We start from the raw sequence: 20,285 nt of genomic DNA, 5'->3' as shown, positions 1-20,285 counted from the left end.
ATTGAATGGCGGAGCAGGCTCGAGGGGCTGAATGGCCTGCTCCTGCTCCTATCTTCTATGTTTCTATGACTACCCATGCCTTCCCACCCTTCACCTTTCCATCTTCCTACTACCATGTCCTGCTCCAAACCGCATCCTTACCCAGTCAGTAGCCCACATTTACCACCATAAAATGTTTTGTGTGCTCTATGTACATCTCTCCCCCAACCCACAAGCTCCAACCTGTGACCCACTAGCCTGCAACACTACTGATCCGTCCTTCACCTAGTACCCCCTTTTCCTCTACCTTCCATCCTTACCTGCACCTACCCATTGCCAACCATAAGCTACAGCTCAAAAGGTGCCCGCAAGCTACCAGCCTGCACCACTAGCTAGACATATCCCCTGCCAGCCCCACCGCAAATGCCGCATTCCCCACCATACCACACCACAAAGAGGAAAGCTGAAAAAAACATACAATAAAAAAAACTTAAAATAGAGAAACAAGAAAGGAAAAGATCAGACATAACCAGAAAAAATAAATAGAAAAAGAACCAGAAGAGATACAATCAGAAAAAGAGAAAGATTGAAGTTGGTAAGAGACAAAACATATCCTATGACTTACTGGGAGTAACACAGGGAATCCACGAGTAATATACTTTTCTATCAGTGAACTAGACAAAACAAAGTTTTCTTCACGCTCTCAGAATGTCCCAAAGTACTTCACAGCCAATGAATTACTTTTTGAGGTCGTCGTTTTTGTAAAATAAGTGAAAATGAAATGGTAAACAGAATGATACCCGGACTTAAAGGGTTAAGTTACGAGGAGAGATTACACAAATTAGGATTGTATTCCCTAAAATTTCGAAGGTTAAGGGGTGATCTGATCGAAGTTTTCAGGATATTAAGGGGAATAGATAGGGTAGATGGAGAGAAACTATTTCCGCTGCTTGGGGATTCTAGGACTAGGGGGCGTAGTCTAAAAATCAGAGCCAGACTTTTCAGGAGTGCAATTAGGAAACACTTCTACACACAAAGGGTGGTAGAAATTTGGAACTCTCTTCCGAAAATGGCAATTGATGCTATATCAATTGTTAATTTTAAATTGGAGATTGATAGCTTTCTGTTAACTAAGGATATTAAAGGATATGGGCCAAAATATGGAGTTAGGTCGTTGATCAGCCATGATCTCATTAAATGGTGGAACAGGCTCGAGGGGCTGAATGGCCTACTCCTGTTCCTATAAACAAAATGGAACAAGGATACTGTGAATTTAAGAGCTACTGTCCACTTAATGGTTCCTTACACCATTACAATTATTTTTAGCAAACTTCTGCCACCTACAGTAACTATCATAAATTGCTACTGTGTATGTGGCTAATTTCAGCTCCATTTCATTGCTGATAGACATATAAGACCAACAAACTATTGCTCATCAATAAGACTGCCTTGAAAGATTGGTTTACAAGTTAATTAAATAAAATGAAGCTGGTGATAAAATTAATTTTCAGCAGAAGTAAATCTGAACCTAACCTCAATCACTCTTACTGGTTATATTCAAGTGCTGCTCAACTGAAAAAATAATTTATTTTAAATGTTTTTTTATTCATTCACGAGATATGGGTGTCACTGGCAAGGCCAGCATTTATTGCCCATCCCTAATTGCCCTTCAGAAGGTGGTGATGGGATGTCTTCTTGAACTGCTGCAGCCCGTGTGGTGAAGGTACTCCCACAGTGCTGTTAGGAAGGGAGTTCCAGGATTTTGACCCAGCGACGATGAAAGAACGGCGATATATTTCCACGTCAAGACGGTGTGTAACTTGGAGGGGTAGAGGTCACCGGTTTGGGAGATGTTGTTGAAGAAGCCTTGGCGAGTTGCTGCAGTGCATATTGTAGATGGTACACACTGCAGCCACGGTACGCCGGTGGTAGAGGGAGTGAATGTTTAAGGTGGTAGGTGGGGTGCCGATCAAGCGGGCTGTTTTGTCCTGGATGGTGTTGAGCTTCTTGATATTGTTGGAGCTGCACTCATCCAGGCAAGTGGTGAGTATTCCATCACACTCCTGACTTATGCCTTATAGGTGGTGAAATTACTGTGTCAAGAGATGCAAGGCAGCGAAGGAACCTGTGTAAAATCCTTGCCCCTTCACAACTGGTTGGATATGGGCACATTTTTTTTTTGAAGTGAAACCAAAATCTGGCCCTTCACATTTAACCTGGAGACAGTGATGCAGTCAGGTCAATCTTGTAAATGGCTGCTGTTTTTTTAATCATTGGGCAATTGGTGCAAGTAAACTTAAGTATTTGTGATTGATAACTCTGTTATTCTGCTCATCAAAAATGAAAATACATATTTTTAAAAACTTATCCCATATGCATCTTTAAGAAAGCTAAATATTTTTGATCACAATGTTTCAAACTATAGTGCTGTTCGCTATCCAACAATCCCTGCTGGGAAGTGCTTGTGTGTGGATGTCGGGTGAGGCCCCCTGTTTTCTCCCACACAGTCAGGTAACCTGCCAACCTTCACCGTCTTGTCTCGCACATTAAGAATGCCCAAGGTATTGGAATATGTCCGGTGCCCGTAGAACCATATGCCAACAGGACTCAATGTCTTCAGGGGAGAAAAAGGGGAAGAACATTGACAGAACAAATAAAACATTAAAAAACATTTTAAAAATTATATATAAAATGGGACAGAGCTCTGTCATTAAAAAAAAGTGCAGTGGCACTGAATGGGATGGTGATGGTGAAGCAAGAAGAAAATTGAGACAAGGAAATATGACAAAACTTCTTGAAATGGGGCTTTTTGATTGCTTTTGTCATTCAGTAAACTGCACTCTAATATCATGCAATGTAATCTTCAAACAACCTTTTCTCATTCTTATTCATTGGTGACCTAGAGATAATAAACTGTCAAAATGTGTGGGCTCAGATATAGCAGGTCTCAGAAAAGTTGCAATGATGACACTACATTAACTTACAGAACTTCTGAGCTGCCTGTTGCATGGACTGGCCCCATACATGCGGATGTCGACTTTTGAAGCAGGAATAAACGAACTGTACAGCAGGGATAGCTTTGCGATTGACACCTCCGGAGAGCTTTCCATTTTTTAAGGAATCCAGTTCCTGTAGAACTACCCATGGGATGACTATAATTGGGAAACCGACACCTGTAATTATAGAAATATAACTGTACAATTGCACTATATACTCACTTGGCATATACGCTGTATGCCATTTAGGCAGTACTTAATCATTTAAGCTGTCTTCAGACCAATTTTCCAGTAATGTCCACATAGTTGAAGATATTCAACTAGAGTCACCTATATCTCATATATACGGAGGACTAGGGCAGGGAGTCATCAAGGTACTAGGAAGAGAATAATCAACCGATATTACTCCCTAACCTTTATGACTATTATCATGTGATCTTTACTGCCTGTGGTAGCGGGCAGAGTTATCAGTTCAACATACTATTGGGATAAATAGTTCTTCCAATAAGTGCAGCACCTGCACAAATCGCTAGGGGCTGCTCAAAGCTTTCAGGTGGGTTTTGAACCCATAAAAACTTTGATACAAAGCAAGCAAGGCTGTTACTAGCCACGCAAACCAAAACCTAAAATTCATGTGCTGTAGAAATAAGTATCATGACTATTTCAAAAAGCGGGGAATTATAGACCGATAAGCCTGACATGCTAGAGTCTATTATAAAAGATGTAATAGCAGTGCACTTGGAAAGCAGTGACAGGATCGGACAAAGTCAACATGGATTTACAAAAGGTAAATCATGCTTGACTAATCTACTGGAATTTTTTGAGGATGTAACTGGTAAAATAGATAAGGGAGAACCAGTGGATGTGGTGTATTTGGACTTTCAGAAGGCTTTCGATAAGGTCCCGCATAAGAGATTAGCGTGCAAAATTAAGGCACATGGGATTGGGGGCAAGGTATTGAATTGGATAGAGAACTGGTTGGCGGACAGAAAGCAAAGAGTTGGAATAAACGGGTCGTTTTCCGAGTGGCAGGCAGTGACTAGTGGGGTACCGCAAGGATCGGTCCTAGGACCCCAGCTGTTCACAATATATATTAATGATCTGGACGAGGGAATTGGATGTAATATCTCCAAATTTGCAGACGACACAAAGCTGGGTGGGAGGGTAAGCTGTGAGGAGGATGTCATGAAACTCCAGTACGATTTGGGCAGGTTGGGTGATTGGGCATAAACATGGCAAATGCACTATAATGTGGATAAATGTGAGGTTATCCACTTTGGTGGCAAAAACAGGAAGGCAGATTATTATTTGAATGGCAATAGATTGGGAGAAGGGGAAGTGCAAAGAGACCTGGGTGTTCTTGTGCACCAGTCGCTGAAGGTAAGCATGCAGGTGCAGCAGGCGGTTAAGAAGGCAAATGGTATGTTGGCCTTCGTAGCAAGAGGGTTCGAGTACAGGAACAAGGATGTCTTGCTGCAGTTGTACAGGGCCTTGGTGAGACTGCACCTTGAGTATTGTGTGCAGTTTTGGTCGCCTGACCTGAGGAAGGACATTCTTGCCATGGAAGGAGTGCAGCGAAGATTCACCAGGCTGATACCTGGGATGGCAGGAATGACTATGAGGAGAGATTGTGTCGATTGGGCTTATACTCACTGGAGTTTAGAAGATTGAGAGGGGATCTCATCGAAACCTATAAAATTCTGTCAGGCCTGGACAGACTAGATGCAGGAAGGATGTTTCTGATGGCCGGGGAGTCCAGAACCAGGGGTCATAGTCTAAGGGTAAGGGGTAAGCCATTTAGGACTGAAATGAGGAGGAATTTCTTCACCCAGAGAGTGGTGAACCTGTGGAATTCTCTGCCACAGAGGGCGGTGGAGGCCAGTTCATTAAATATATTCAAGAAAGAGTTGGATATATTTCTTAAGGCCAAAGGGATCAAGGGATATGGGTAGAAGGCAGGGACAGGTTACTGAATTTGGATGATCAGCCATGATCTCATTGAATGGCGGAGCAGGCTCGAAGGGCCGAATGGCCTACTCCTGCTCCTATCTTCTATGTTTCTATGTACAGACATGACCATTACAAATTTACAAATATGCAAACTTTCTTCAACAAAATACTGAATTGCAATAAGCTGTAATAATAGAATAACACTGTTGCTCTAAAGTCTAACGAAAGTTGGGACTGAACAAATTAAAGTGTCTATCCATGAGATTCCAAAAGCTGTGTTATAACCAATAACATTGGTATCATCTACCTTTGATTGAAGCACAGCATGAAAAAGCTTCAATTTCTGAAATGGGCTTATCTACCATCTCCGGGGAAACACGATTTATACATTTTAAACAAAATACAATCATCATCAAGACCAAATCCTGATGTTTCATCTGAAGAGCTGCCAAACCATTTTTAATAAAAACATTTTCATTTCTCTTGATCTGAATGATAACAATAACCAATAGTTGTGTACTCATTCTTTTTCACAATGAACCTATATTCACATACCTGATACTCCATGGTCCTTTAAATTCATGATAAAGTTAAGGTGACTGATAAAGATGTTGGTATCCAGCACAAGGAGAATGTCAGATTGGGAAGTGGCTTGAGCTAGACAATCAGAAATTAGAACAAAAAAAAAGGAAAATTAAGTGTTGCATCTCAGAGTCTAAGGTGAGCGACAACAATAACTTATAGTATGTATGTATTTTTGTTTTAGTCCCCATTTTCCTTTTCTCCTAGACTGTACACTCCAAACAGGAGCTGAGAACACAAACAATCTCTACCATTACTGCCTTGCAACCAGTCAATGTGGGATGAAGTTCCACCCAAGGTGGACCCCTTACCAGGCATAAGAATACACGATTCACAGAATTCTCAGCACATGTACAACCAAAACTTCTGCAATTACCACAAAAACTTATTTTTTTTAGATCAATGTAATTTTCAATCAATGCAAGTCTCAACAATATAGGTACAAGTAAACACCAGGATCTGGACTGTGCATGCCAAATAAAAAGTCTACAGATCTGGTGAACATACAGGAAACTTTGGTTTATCCGGAGGTTGTATGTCCGGAATACTCGATCTAACGGCAAAAATCAGGAGCCGTTTTTTATACTTTTTTTAGTTCTCGTTCTTTTTTTTCCCCCAGTCAGGCACTGCAAGGTCTGTAGCTATAGCAACAGCTTCAGCTAGAGACGCTTGCGGCTGCAGCCGACTCTTTAGAAGCTGTTGCTAAGCAATAGTGTTTGTTGTCAGATACAGAGATGAAAACCTCCGTATGCTTCAACATTAACTTTGTATGTCCGGCAGTTTTGATAGATCGGCAACACGCCGGTCCAGTCGGTGCCAGATATCACAAAGTTTCCTGTAATTTCTTGAAAACCCCCTGCATACACATAATTGTTCACTTTTAGCAATTGGGCCAATTACAAATCTCATACATGAAAACAGATCACAACAATCTTTCCTGCTGCTTTTAGCGCAGTGAGGTTTAAAATGAGTTCACACTTAAAGGCACTGGAGAATCCTCAGTCAATTGTCATGAGGCTGGAATTTTTCTTTTAATTTGTTGAGGGGAAAAGGTCAGTTTAAAAAAAAAAAGGGATATTTAGAAGAAAGAGAATGTCATTTATATAGACACAATCGCAGGTGATGGTGGAGAAAGAGAAGGTGAAAGAGGTGAATTGCCCCCCAAAAATGTAACTTACCATAGAATATATTTATTTCCTGTGGTGGGTCTATCTCCATGCTAGTCAGCTCTCCATAGCTCTGTCCCAATTCCACCTCGAAGACTTTTTCATACCGAGCTGTTTGCAGTTCTTCTACTATCTCCATCTTTGGAGGAAAAATAACCTTTTAGTGTTTAGTGTAATATGAGACCAGGCTAAAATTCATATGAAATCCAGAAAGCTTGCATGTCCTTTTGCAAAACTTCAATTATTAAAATAAGGAATACCTGCTATTTTTTGATACTTAAAAAAAATATTTTGAACTTATATACACAGAATTACAACTTATAAAATAAATCCATGGTCTAAAGATTTGTCCTTCAGTTTCAGTCAATATTAAACAGAGAATGCACCAAAACTCACATAGATAGTAGGGCACTAACTCTTCTGATTCTACATTCTTAATAGGGAAAAGGCAGTATTGCTTTCCAGAGTCGCAAGTGTAAATACTGTACAGCAAGACGTTCAGCAGGCGGTGTTCACCGAGATTCCAAGCAGATTACATGCCGCTGAGCTGGGAATACACGTCCCACTTGCTCTCTGGATCATTAGTCCAGGCCTCTGGATTACTAGCCCAGTAATGTCACTGGGCTAGTAATCCAGAGGCCTGGACTAATGATCCAGAGATGTGAGTTCAAATCCCACCACGGCAGCTGGGGAATTTAAATTCAGTTAATTAAATAAATCTGGAATAAAAAGCTAGTTTCAATAATGGTAATCATGAAACTATTGGATTGTCGTAAAAACCCATCTGGTTCACTAATGTCCTTTAGGGAAGGAAATCTGTCCTTACCCGGTTTGGCCTATATGTGACTCCAGACCCACAGCAATGTGATTGACTCTTAACTGCCCTCTGAAATGGCCTAGCAAGTCACTCAGTTGCAACAAACTGCTACGAAACACAATAATAAGAATGAAACCGGACGGACCACCCGGCATCGACCTCGGCACCGGCTACGGACACGGCAACCCCAGCCCAGTCAACCCTGCAAAGTCCTCCTCACCAACATCTGGGGACTTGTGCCAAAATTGAGAGAGCTGTCCCAGACTAGTCAAGCAAGAGCCTGACATAGTCATACTCACAGAATCATACCTTTCAGCCAATGTCCCAAAACTCCTCCATCACCATCCCTGGGTATGTCCTGTCCCACTGGCAGGACAGACCCACCAGGGGTGGTGGCACAGTGATGTACAGTTAGGAAGGAGTGGCCCTGGGTGTCCTTAACATTGACTCCGGACCCATGAAGTCTCATGGCTTCAGGTCAAGCATGGGCAAGGAACCCTCCTGCTGATTACCACCTACCGCCCTCCCTCAGCTGATGAATCAGTACTCCTCCATGTTGAGCACCACTTGGACGAAGCACTGAGAGTAGCAAGGGCACAGAATGTACTCTGGGTGGGGGGACTTCAATGTCCATCACCAAGAAAGGCTTGGTAGCACCACTACTGACCGAGCTGGCCGAGTCCTGAAGGACACAGCTGCCAGTCTGGGCCTGCGACAGGTGGTGAGAGAACCAACACGAGGGATAAACCTACTTGACCTCGTCCTCACCAATCTACCTGCCGCAGATGCATCTGTCCATGACAGCATTGATAGCAGTGACCACCATACAATCATTGTAGAGACAAAGTCCCTTCTTCACACTGAGGACACCCTCCATCGTGTTGTGTGGCACTGCCACCGTGCTAAATGGGATAGATTCAGAACAGATCTAGCAGCTCAAAACTGGGCATCCATGAGGCGCTGTTGGCCATCAGCAGCAAGAGAATTGTATTCCACCACAATCTGTAACCTCCTGGCCTGGCATATCCCTCACTCTACCATTACCATCAAGCCAGGGGACCAACCCTGGTTCAATAAGGAGTGTAGAAGAGCATGCCAGGAGCAGCACCAGGCATACCTAAAAATGAGGTACCAACCTGGGGAAACTGCAACACAGGACATGCTAAAAAGGGGAAGCAGCATGCTATAGACAGGGTTAAGCGATCCCACAATCAACGGATCAGATCAAAGCTCTGCAGTCCTGCCACATCCAGTCGTGAATGGTGGTGGACCAATAAACAACTAACGGGAAGAGTAGGCTCCATGAATATCCCCATCCTCAATGATGATGGAGCCCAGCACGTGAGTGCAAAAGACAATGCTGAAGTGTTTGCAACCATCTTCAGCCAGAAGTGCCGAGTGGATGATCCATATCGGCCTACTCCCGCGGTCCCCACCATCACAGAAGCCAGACTTCAGTCAATTCGATTCACTCCACGTGATATCAAGAAATGGCTGAGCACACTGGATACAGCACAGGCTATGGGCCCCGACATTATCCCGGCTATCGTGCTGCAGGCTTGTGCTCCAGAACTAGCCACGCCTCCAGCCAAGCTGTTCCAGTACAGCTACAACACTGGCATCTACCCAACAATGTGGAAAATTGCCCAGGTATGTCCTGTGCACAAAAAGCAGGACAAATCCAATCTGGCCAATTACCACCCCATCAGTCTACTCTCAATCATCAGCAAAGTGATGGAAGGTGTCATCGACAGTGCTACCAAGCGGCACTTACTCACCAATAACCTGCTCGCTGATGCCCAGTTTAGGTTCCGTTGAGACCACTCAGCTTCCGACCTCATTACAGCCTTGGTCCAAACATGGACAAAGGAGCTGAATTCCAGAGGTGAGGTGAGATTGACTGCCCTTGACATCAAGGCAGCATTTGACGGAGTGTGGCATCAAGGAGCCCTAGTAAAACTGAAGTCAATGGGAATCGGGGGGAAAACTCTCCACTGACTGGAGTCATACCTAGCACAAAGGAAGATGATTGTGGTGGTTGAAGATCAATCATCACAGTCCCGGGACATCGCTGCAGGAGTTCCTCAGGGCAGTGTCCTAGGCCCAACCATCTTCAGCTGCTTCACAATGACCTTCCCTCCAACATAAGGTCAGAAATGGGGATGTTCGCTGATGACTGCACAGTGTTCAATGCTATTCACAACTCCTCAGATAATGAAGCAGTCCATGCCCGCATGCAACAAGACCTGGACGATGTTCAGGCTTGGGCTGATAAGTGGCAGTTAACATTCGCGCCACACAAGTGCCAGGCAATGACTATCTCCAAGAAGCGAGAGTCCAACCACCAATGGTATTACCTTCACCAAATCCCCTCCATCAACATCCTGGGGATCACCATTGACCAGAAACTTAAACTGGACCAGCCACATAAATACTGTGGCAACAAGAGCAGGTCAGAGGCTAGGTATTCTATGGCGAGTGTCTCACCTCCTGACTCCCTAAAGCCTTTCCACCATTTACAAGGCACAAGTAAGGAGTGTGATGGAATACTCTCCACATGCCTGGATGAGTGCAGCTCCAACAACGCTCAAGAAGCCCGACATCATCCGGGACAAAACAGCCCGCTTGATTGGCACCCTATCCACCACCTTAAACATTTACTTCCTCCACCACCGGCATACTGTGGCTGCGATGTGTACCATCTACAAGATGCACTGCAGCAACTCGCCAAGGCTTCTTCGGCAGCACCTCCCAAACCCGCAACCTCTTTCACCTAGAAGGACAAGGGCAGCAGGCGCATGGGAACACCACCATCTCCAAGTTCCCCTCCAAGTCACACACCATCCTGACATGTGTCAGCTGTGGCTCAGTTGGTAGCACGCTCGCCTCTGACTCAGAAGGTTGTGGGTTCAAGTCCCACTCCAGGGACTTGCGCACACAAAGCTAGGCTAACACATCAGTGCAGTGCTGAGGGAATGCTGCACTGTTGAAGGTGCCGACTTTCGGATGAGACGTTAAACCAAGGTCCCATCTGCCCTCTCAGGTGGACGTAAAAGATCCCATGGCACTATTTCGAAAAAGGGTAGGGGAGTTATCCCCGGAGTCCTGGCCAATATTTATCCCTCAACAAACAGATCATCTGAGCGCAAATTTGCTGCCGCGTTTCCCACATTACAACAGTGACTCCACTTCAAATAAAGTACTTTATTGACTGTAAAGCGCTTTGAGATGTCCAGTGGTTGTGAAAGGCGCTATATAAATGCAAGTCTTTCTTAATATTTCAAAATCCTGGAAATCCCTACCTAACAGCACTATGGGAGTACCTTCACCACACTGACTGCAGCAGTTCAAGAAGGCGGCACACCGCCACCTTCTCAAGGGCAATAAATGCTGGCCTTGCCAGCGACGCCCACATCCCATAAACAAATTTTTTAAAACTCAAAATATTATTATATGGACCTGTAATCTAATATTCAATTCATTTCCTACATCAAAAGATCACAAATGAAGCCACCAGACTTATTTGTTTCATAGCCACTTTTAAAACTGTATTTACAATTTAAACACATATATTTGTGGGGGAAATTTAAGTAAATTTAAGTAAAGGTTTGAACAGAAACTTTCGATATTCATTACATGTGATCAAGTATATAAAAACAGAATTCATATAATCAAATTATATGTTTCAGCAGGAATGTTGACCACTAGAAAAATGAAATCAAAATACTGTAACTGATGTTATTGAACAACTAGATAATTTTGCATTGCAACAGCTTTCAGGATCACAGAAGTACCTCCATCTGAAAAATGGTAATCTGGAATATAGATGTAAAATCAAAGCAGATGATGTCTGAACACTATCATGATGTTAAGTTCTGCATATGCACTTCTTAGTGCACAGTGAAAGGAATCACAAGTCAAAATGATTCAAACAAGTTGTTAGTCTAAAAAAAATGCACTTAAAACGAGAATGAAAACTAGGGCACTTTCTACGTCTTTTTGAACAAATAGCTGAAATATATTGAAAATTTCATCAGTTTATCTTCAAGTCCATCATGAAAATGATGGTCAGGTCTGCTAACTGAAGACCGCTTCCTTCTGTGGTGCCACAAATGGTACAACATTCCCAATATTGGGCACCCTGGAGAGAATTGCTGTCTACAGCCTCATCTTATTGGGTAAGGGTGTCAAGCCAGGTAACAGTACATGGAATACAAGGGATTCTTTCAGAACAACGTAAAACAGTGCGATACCTAAGCTATGTTACATTGCCCCTTCACATGGAATAATTTTGCTCTTGTTAAAATGAAATCTACCTTCTTTTAAACAAAAATTAGATTGACAAATTTTATCATACAAACTTGTAACCTCTCAATTTTCAGGGGATGATTTTTTGTAAATTATATCATAATGTGCAGATTATGCTGTAATTTTACACTACTGGCATCATTGTACTGTTGCACCAACCTGTTTATTGATGACCGTCTCAACTAACAAGCCTACTAACTGAAGCATATCAGTTACTTCTGGTGAGTAATTGAGGGGAAAAGAGGATACCTTGGATATATTGTCCAAATGAAAACAAACCTTTAAATACCTTCATTAATGTTCACATTAACATTGGAAATTCTATAATTAATTGGACAGTGTAATTAATTGAACATTGTGTAATTAATTGGACACTATGTACTGCATATATAATATTGAAGTGAAGCTTCAGAAATAAAAAGCAGAATTCAGAACACACTCAATATTCTATCTGTAACAATAGGGTTACTAAGGAACTCCAAATCATCACGAATTTCACACTAAGTAACAATTGCTAACAAATTCTGATCCAGTTGAAACCAGAATGCACACTGAGAAATCGATTTCAATTGAAAACAGACTCAAAGGCCGGAATTTTCCCGTTGCCGCACGTGCGGGTTTAGGGGCAGGTCAGCAGTAAAAATGCTGGAAATAGCGAGCGTGTCGGGAACCCACTGTCATCCCGCCGCCTCGCGTATTTAACTTGGGCGGCTTTGAAGGCGCGACACGGACCCAATCCGCAGAGGCAGACAACCTCATTGAAATCATTAAGTGTGTGGCGGAGCCACCATTGGGCTATGGACATTGTATATAATTCCTTTTTACAGCTGTTATATAGTCTGACGATGTACCTTTAAATGTATCTGTTACTGCACTCAGGCTTCATTCCTGTACTCTGCGTGATGACGTCAGAGCTCGGAACCCTCTAGCAGTTCCAGACAGTTGGGGAGAGGGTCATAGCTCTGAACCTTCTAGCAGTTCCAGGCAGTTGGAGAAAGGTTTCCAAGCAGACCAGACACGTTTCCAGTTCATCCTGTAGTTGTTAATTTGCTTCGTTTGTTCATTAAAGTTTATTGTTTTGACTTCATGAGTCGAACTCCATCTTTTGGTAAGGAACAGAGGTTCCTACAAGTGCTTGTTTGCAGACCCTTAAGAGCGATTTTAATGCCTGTTTCTGAGTTTTACTGCAGGAGCACGGGATTCACGGAAGTCGGGTACCTCAGGAAGCTCAGTGGCATTTGGCGAGTTCATTCATTGATAGTTGGGAAAAGCACAAATATTGCAACATTACACCTCATTACTTGCCTCATGGAAAGGCTCTTGCCCACAGATTTAGGTGTCAGTAGTTTGCAGTCATTTTTGAAGCCTCAGAAGCCACTCTCACCACATTCTACTATCACAACATTGAGGGATTGGTCCTCTGATCTCCACTTTACCTGCCATCTACTACATCAGCATGGGTGCTGCTTATACTGCCTCAGAATCGAACCAAGATGATCCTCACCACCAACACCAGCCACAACACTGGCAACCACAACAGCAGCCTTCTCCTCAACGACCTGATGCTCCACAGGAGGGGGTCAACATAGGGTACCACCGCGCTGAAGGAGATACCCCCAACAGAGGATATACAGGCCATGGATGAGCTTCCTCAACATGACTGAGCAGCAGTGCTCCAGGCGGCTCGAACTATCGCGCCAGGTCCTCGCAGATATTTGTAGCTTGCTGGAACAAGACCTGCTGCCCAGAGGACCTGATGGACACGCCTTACCAGTGGCTGTCAAAGTCACCACTGCCCTCAACTGTCCCGGCCCAATCATTATCAACTACTTATCAATGACCTTACTCCATCGTAAGGTCAGAATCGGGGTTGTTTGCTGACGATGCCACAGTGCCCAGCTCTATTCACACCTCCTCTCACAATGAAGCATACCATGCCAGCCTACAGCAGGACCTGGATAACATTGAGAATTCGGTAGACAAGTGGCAGATAACATTCGCACCACACAAGTTTTTTTTAATTCGTTCATGGGATGTGGGTATCGTTGGCAAGGCCAGCAATTATTGCCCATCCCTAGTTGCCCTTGAGAAGGTGGTGGTGAGCCGCCTTCTTGAACCGCTGCAGTCCATGTGGTGAATGTGCTGTTAGGTAGGGAGTTCCAGGATTTTGACCCAGCGACGATGAAGGAACGGCCGACATACTTCCAGGTCAGGATGGTGTATGGCTTAGAGGGGAACTTGGAGGTGGTGGTGTTCCCATGCGCCTGCTGCCCTTGTCCTTCTAGGTGGTAGAGGTCACGGGTTTGGGAGGTGCTGCTGAAGAAGCCTTGGTGAGTTGCTGCAGTGCATCTTGTAGATGGTACACACCGCAGCCACGGTGCGCTGGTGGTGGAGGGGGTGAATGTTTAAGGTGGTAGATGGGGTGCCAATCAAGCGGGCTGCTTTGTCCTGGATGGTGTCGAGCTTTTTGAGTGTTGTTGGAGCTGCACTCATCCAGGCAAGTGGAGAGTATTCCATCACACTCCTGACTTGTGCCTTGTACAGGAAACTTTGTGATATCTGGCACTGACGGGACCGGCGTGTTGCCGATCTATCAAAACTGCCGGACATACAAAGTTAATGTTGAAGCATACGGAGGTTTTCATCTCCGTATCTGACAACAAACACTGTTGCTTAGCAACAGCTTCTGAAGCTGTTGCTATAGCTACAGACCTTGCAGTGGCTGACTGGGAAAAAAAAAGAACGAGATCTAAAAAAACTTTCAGAAAACGGCTCCTGATTTTTGCCGTTAGATCGAGTATTCCGGACATACAACCTCCAGATAAACCAGTTTCCTGTGGATGGTGGAAAGGCTTTGGGGAGTCAGGAGGTGAGACACTCGCCACAAAATACCCAGCCTCTGACCTGCTCTTGTTGCCACAGTATTTATGTGGCTGGTCCAGTTAAGTTCTGGTCAATGGTGACCCCCCAGGACATTGATGGTGGGGGATTCGGCGATGGTAATGCCATTGAATGTCAAGGGGCGGTGGTTAGACACTCGCTCGTTGGAGATAGTCATTATCTGGCACTTCTGTGGCACGAATGATACATGCCACTTATCAGCCCAAGCCTGAATGTCGTCCAGGTCTTGCTGCACGCAGGCATGGACTGCTTCATTATCTGAGTTGCGAATGGCACTGAACACTGTGCAGTCATCAGCAAACATCCCTACTTCTGACGTTATGATGGAGGGAAGGTCACTGATGAAGCAGCTGAAGATGGTTGGGCCTAGGACACTGCCCTGAGGAACTCCTGCAGCGATGTCCTGGGGCTGTGATGACTGACCTCCAACCACCACAAACATCTTCCTTTGTACTAGGTATGACTCCAGCCAGTGGAGAGTTTTCCCCCTGATCCCCATTGACTTCAGTTTTACTAGGGCTCCTTGTTGCCACACTCGGTCAAATGCTGCCTTGATGTCAAGGGCAGTAACTCGCACCTCACCTCTGGAATTCAGCTCTTTTGTCCATGTTTGGACCAAGGCTGTAATGAGGTCGGGAGCCGAGTGGTCTTGGCGGAACCCAAACTAGGCATCAGTGAACAGGTTATTGTTGAGTAACTGCTGCTTGATAGCACTGTCAACGACACTTTCCATCACTTTGCTGATGATTGAGAGTAGGCTGATGGGGCAGCTTAATTGGATTTGTCCTGCGTTTTGTGGACAGGACATACCTGGGCAGTTTTCCACATTGTCGCATAGAATCCAGTGTTGTAGCTGTACTGGAACAGCTTGGCTAGAGGCACGGCTAGTTCTGGAGCACAAGTCTTCAGCACGACAGCCGAGATGTTGTCGGGGCCCAGAGCCTTTGCTGTATGCAGTGCACGCAGTTGTTTCTTGATATCACGTGGAGTGAATCGAATTGGCTGAAGAATGGCTTCTGTGATGGTGGGACCTCAGGAGGAGGCTGATATGGATCATCCACTCAGCACCTCTGGCTGAAGATGGTTGCAAACGTTTCAGCCTTGTCTTTTGCACTCACGTGCTGGGCTCCACCATCATTGAGAATGGGGATAGTCATGGAGCCTCCTCCTGTATTAATTTTTTTAATGCTAGCCATTGCTTGTCTACCGTCATACCTTTTAATGCAGTTTCCCAATCTACCTTAGCCAACTCACCCCTCATACCTACGTAGTTTGCTTTGTTTAGATTGAAAGCACTTTTAGCTTTGCATGAACACTAACTATGCAGAGTATTTCAGATGTGAAATTCCAAAGCAAATATAAACAAAAGGTGTAAATCATCCCCAGGAAGCAGTTTCAGTGCAGCCCAGTGTAAAAACAAGTTCAAAAAGTTGCCTCTGGAACAGCAACATTGAACAAGCAGTGTAACTTGGATCTACCAATCCAGTGTTGCCCTAAACAGGTAACAGTCCAAGACTGTATTACAACAATTATCACTTTTCTTCTGTAGTTTGATTACATTAGGCACGTAACTAAAATAATTTTCTATGTAATAACCTAAAATTTAGTGATCTGATCACTTAAGACATTGAGATCCACTAGCATATCAGTAATACAACTTTGAATGATATCTTCCATTAGGAAGGTTGTGTTTATTATCGATTCCACTGGTTTTGCCAAAGCTGTAGAAAATCTGCAGCCATACCATACATTGGTTCCTTTATCAACACAACACCCACCTTTTGATCAGTATCCATATCCACATGATCTGGTAAAGTGGTAGGGACACTCGCTCTTTGAGAATCCTTGAAGGATTAAAACGTAATAGAAATAGGGTTACCTGGCATGTTATTAATCATTGGCAAAGTGGCCTCTGATTTAAGCTGCCTTTTTCCATAATAAAATATTCCTGTAACCAAGTTCTTACACGCAATTATTTTAATAATTTATCTCTCTGCAATAACTAGATACAAAAGCAATATATTTCAAATTTTGCCCAATATCCAACTTTAATAAAATTATTACATAAGAACATAAGAAACAGGAGCAGGAGTAGGCCAATCGGCCCCTCGAGCCTGCTCCACCATTCAATAAGATCATGGCTGATCTGATCCTAACCGCCAATCTACTATCACAGAACCATCTCCTGAATCTAACAGAATTAGACACACGAAATAGGAGCAGGATCAGGCTACACGGCCCCTGGGCCCGCTCCGCTACCCACAGGGCCATGACCAATCCGAACCTAGACTCGTGTCCAAATTCCTGCCCGCTCCCCGTAACCCTTAATTCCCTTTACTTCTAGGAAACTGCTCCACAATTGTATTCTTATATACAATTTACACTATGAGCTCAAGAGAGTTGTACAGCTATAGAGAATTGTCTAGAGTTTAAAAATCTGCTGTCGTCACTATGGGCTTCAAAATGATGAAAGAACTGATTGTGAAACTAGTAGAACAGGTCTGCACTGTACGACAGTCAACATCAGTCATTTATATTGAATCACTGTGACCTTTCAATTATTTCTAGTGATGGGGATTAAAAAAAATAAATATGAATGTATTTAACAAAAAAAGGCAGGAAAAGCTCCATTAGACTCTAATAATCTTTTAAGAGCTGCTTTTTGTTGTGTTTTCACTTCTTGTGCCGCAGCAGCACACTGAGGATTACTGTGATTTGCCAATATAAATTTGGATGCACTGCAGTGCTGATCTATTTTACCCATTTAAAAACTAATATAGTCAGAAATAAACATTAGATTCTGTCAGCTAAGTAAAGAAAATAAACTTCCATTACCGGTTGTTGTGGGGGCAACACCTGATCCTGATGTATCGAAGTAGATCTTGTAGCATTTTCTGAAGATTTACACATCGACTGAGTACCACTTGAAATCTCTAAGGATTTGAAATAATCACCGGGTTTTCCTGAGATTTTGGACAAGTGAGAAGACGCTCTTACAATGTTGGCCTCAGCTCTGACCCGTTCCGATTTTTTAGAAACAGTCTGTGATAAGGCATCTGTAGCAGAGACCTTTTTAAGAATTTTAAAACTATGAAACTTTTTAGCTTGTTTTGGGGTTTCAAATCGTTCAGCGTTTTCAGAGCTTCGTGACGATAATGTTGACACATCAGTTCTTTCAGAGAGTCTAGACTGCTGAGGTAAGTTTGAACCTATGGTTCCAACCTGATGTTTTTGTGGATATCCCAACCTTCCTTTTCCTTTATGAACCAATTTGGTGCTTCCAGAATCACCACAGGACCTCACTGACTGTTTGTACTCTCGACCAAATGTTCCTGAGGTTGTTGGTTCCTCAGGAAATATGCGCGGTTTTTCAATCTCGAAGGATTTGAAATAATCACTGGGTTTTCCTGAGATTTTGGACAAGTGAGAAGACGCTCTTACAATGTTGGCCTCAGTTCTGGCCCGTTCAGATTTTTTAGATTTCTTTCTGAGTCCTCTCAAACAGTTAGATATTTTATTGCACTTCTCCCAAGAACCAGATTCCAGAATTTTCGATCCTTCACTAGAATTTCCTGTATTTTTGACAGTTTTCAGAGGTGCATTGGTTACTTTCCACTCACCAAATGGTTTTCCGGAGATACCAGGCTCTTCGTGTAATTTCACAAAGATGTTAGATTTTTTCTTGGAGTTATCGAAGTCTTCAAAGTTTCTTAGAACTTTTCCTGAATCTTTACAGTTTTGCATATCTGAATGATTAGATTCCCTATGCAGCTCTGGTGAAGCTTTTGTTTGTTTTTTAGTTTCAGTTTCCTTATAAAAATGTCTAAGTTCATCATATGAAACAGTGGGTTTGCTCGTTCCCTGTGCAGATTCTATTGTAGAATACTCATTTCTATCTTTCTCACAATGTTCTCCACTAGCCCCTTCAGATTCTTGCAACGAATATGTTTTGCTAAAATAGTCTTTAAAATCAGCTTGTAAGTATTCAAATGATGGGCCACTTATTTTTGCCTTCAACACCTCAAGATCTGCTTCCTCTGTTGAAGGCTTTGCTTTGCGTTTAAGTGTCTGTTTGCAAGATCCAGAAGACTTGCATTTTTTACACCTATGTAATTCAGCTGGACTGTCTCTTGAGCCATGAGTATCAGGTGCCTGTTTTGTAGTTGCTGGATTTTGGAGCTTTACTCTTCCATTTGCTTCTCGTGAATGCTTCCTGTGTTTCTTCTTTCGCTTTGATTTACACCCGATCTCTTTCGGATATGACGAGGATGTTTCCACGAAAGAAGCTGTAGCTTGAACAGGAGGACACTTGTATTCCTCCAATCTGACTTTATGCTTTTCCTTTGAATCTGATGGTCTAGGTAAAGAAAAAAGGAATATAAAGACCCTAACCACCACTGCTCCTTAGCCACTGGATCGCTTACCTGATGCTGTTTCTCATCGTACTGGATTCCCAGCACTAAGTTGGCCAACAGCATGGTGTGTTTGCAAACACTTGAAAATGATTATATTGTGCAAGTGTACAGTATTAACTCATTAATGACGTACCAAACTAAAAGCCTGTTTTAACCTTAGTGGTCTTAAACAGGCTTTAGTTTTCTTAACTTTCATGTCAGTACAGGTATCATAAAATCCACCACAGGATGACTGTATACACAGTCACAGGGAGGGCTAAGGAGAGTATCCTCCAACTTATCATGTCCAATGTCAAGGGAGATTCACTAGTAATATATTAAAAGTCTTGCGTGTAGTACACATTTTCTGTTGTCACAATTATTTTGCCGTCAACATTTCGCCATCACACTTTGTTGATTGGTTCAAAGTAAAACAGCCACAAATCAGAAATGAGGAGGACGGGAACATATGAATGGAAAGCAGCGAGAAAATTGCCAATGAGAAACCACTAAGAACTGATAAAAACAATGAATTTTGAATGGCCAGTCAGGAGAACCTCAATTTATTTTAAAGCATAAAGTAATGAAATCTCTCAAAATGCTTTTTGAAAAAAAATTCAAATGCCATTTACCCCTCAGTAATCAAAAATAAGGCTTTAAACAAATTTTTAAAAATTGAAAAAAAAATTACACGTTTCACAAGAATGGAATAAATTTATCCACTGAATTGTGTTTTGCGCTTTTTAATACCTTCATTAAAGGTTTGACTTGAATGCCTCAGCCTCTCCTGAAAGTATGGGCTTGGAGATTACTTTTTCCCAGAGCAGTGAGTTTGTAAACCAGAGGTAGCTCCTGCAATTTCCCAAGATGCACCAGTAGGAAATAGTCAGCCCAATTGCTGAAATGTTTCTCATCAGCTTCCAGCAAGTATCTGCTCAGTTATTTCTCAAAACTATTTGAAGCTGGAGGACAATTTCAAAAATGTTATTCAGGTAAAGTTTATACTGACTGTGTTTTAAAACAGAGAGGCAGAGTGAGAAATAACAACAGAAAATGCTGGAAATACTCAGCAGGCCAGGCAGCATCCGTGGAGAGAGAAACAGAGTTAACGTTTCAGGTCTGGGACCCTTCATCAGAACTGGAAAAAGCTGGAAGTGTAACAGATATTAAGCAGGTGCAGAGATGGGGGGGG

General features: G+C 43.0%; 1 protein-coding gene across 1 annotated transcript; it reads right to left on the bottom strand.

Moving 5' to 3' along the window:
• Positions 1-563: 563 nt before the first annotated feature.
• Positions 564-19,096, bottom strand: LOC147080426 (uncharacterized; the record flags this gene model as incomplete). Its single annotated transcript, XM_085981190.1, has 5 exons — positions 564-3,152; positions 5,481-5,582; positions 6,686-6,812; positions 16,478-16,543; positions 17,535-19,096. Coding segments are annotated over 5 exons (2,060 nt in total), but the record flags the coding sequence as incomplete, so codon positions are not given.
• Between the last annotated feature and the right edge of the window lie 1,189 nt (positions 19,097-20,285).

This window comes from Somniosus microcephalus, unplaced genomic scaffold, assembly GCF_052327205.1.
Source record: "Somniosus microcephalus isolate GS21.2 unplaced genomic scaffold, FLI_Smic_1.0 scaffold1618, whole genome shotgun sequence".
In the NCBI taxonomy this organism is placed as follows: domain Eukaryota; kingdom Metazoa; phylum Chordata; class Chondrichthyes; order Squaliformes; family Somniosidae; genus Somniosus; species Somniosus microcephalus.
Note: the sequence above shows the minus strand (reverse complement) of the source record. Positions and strands in the feature narration are given on the sequence as shown.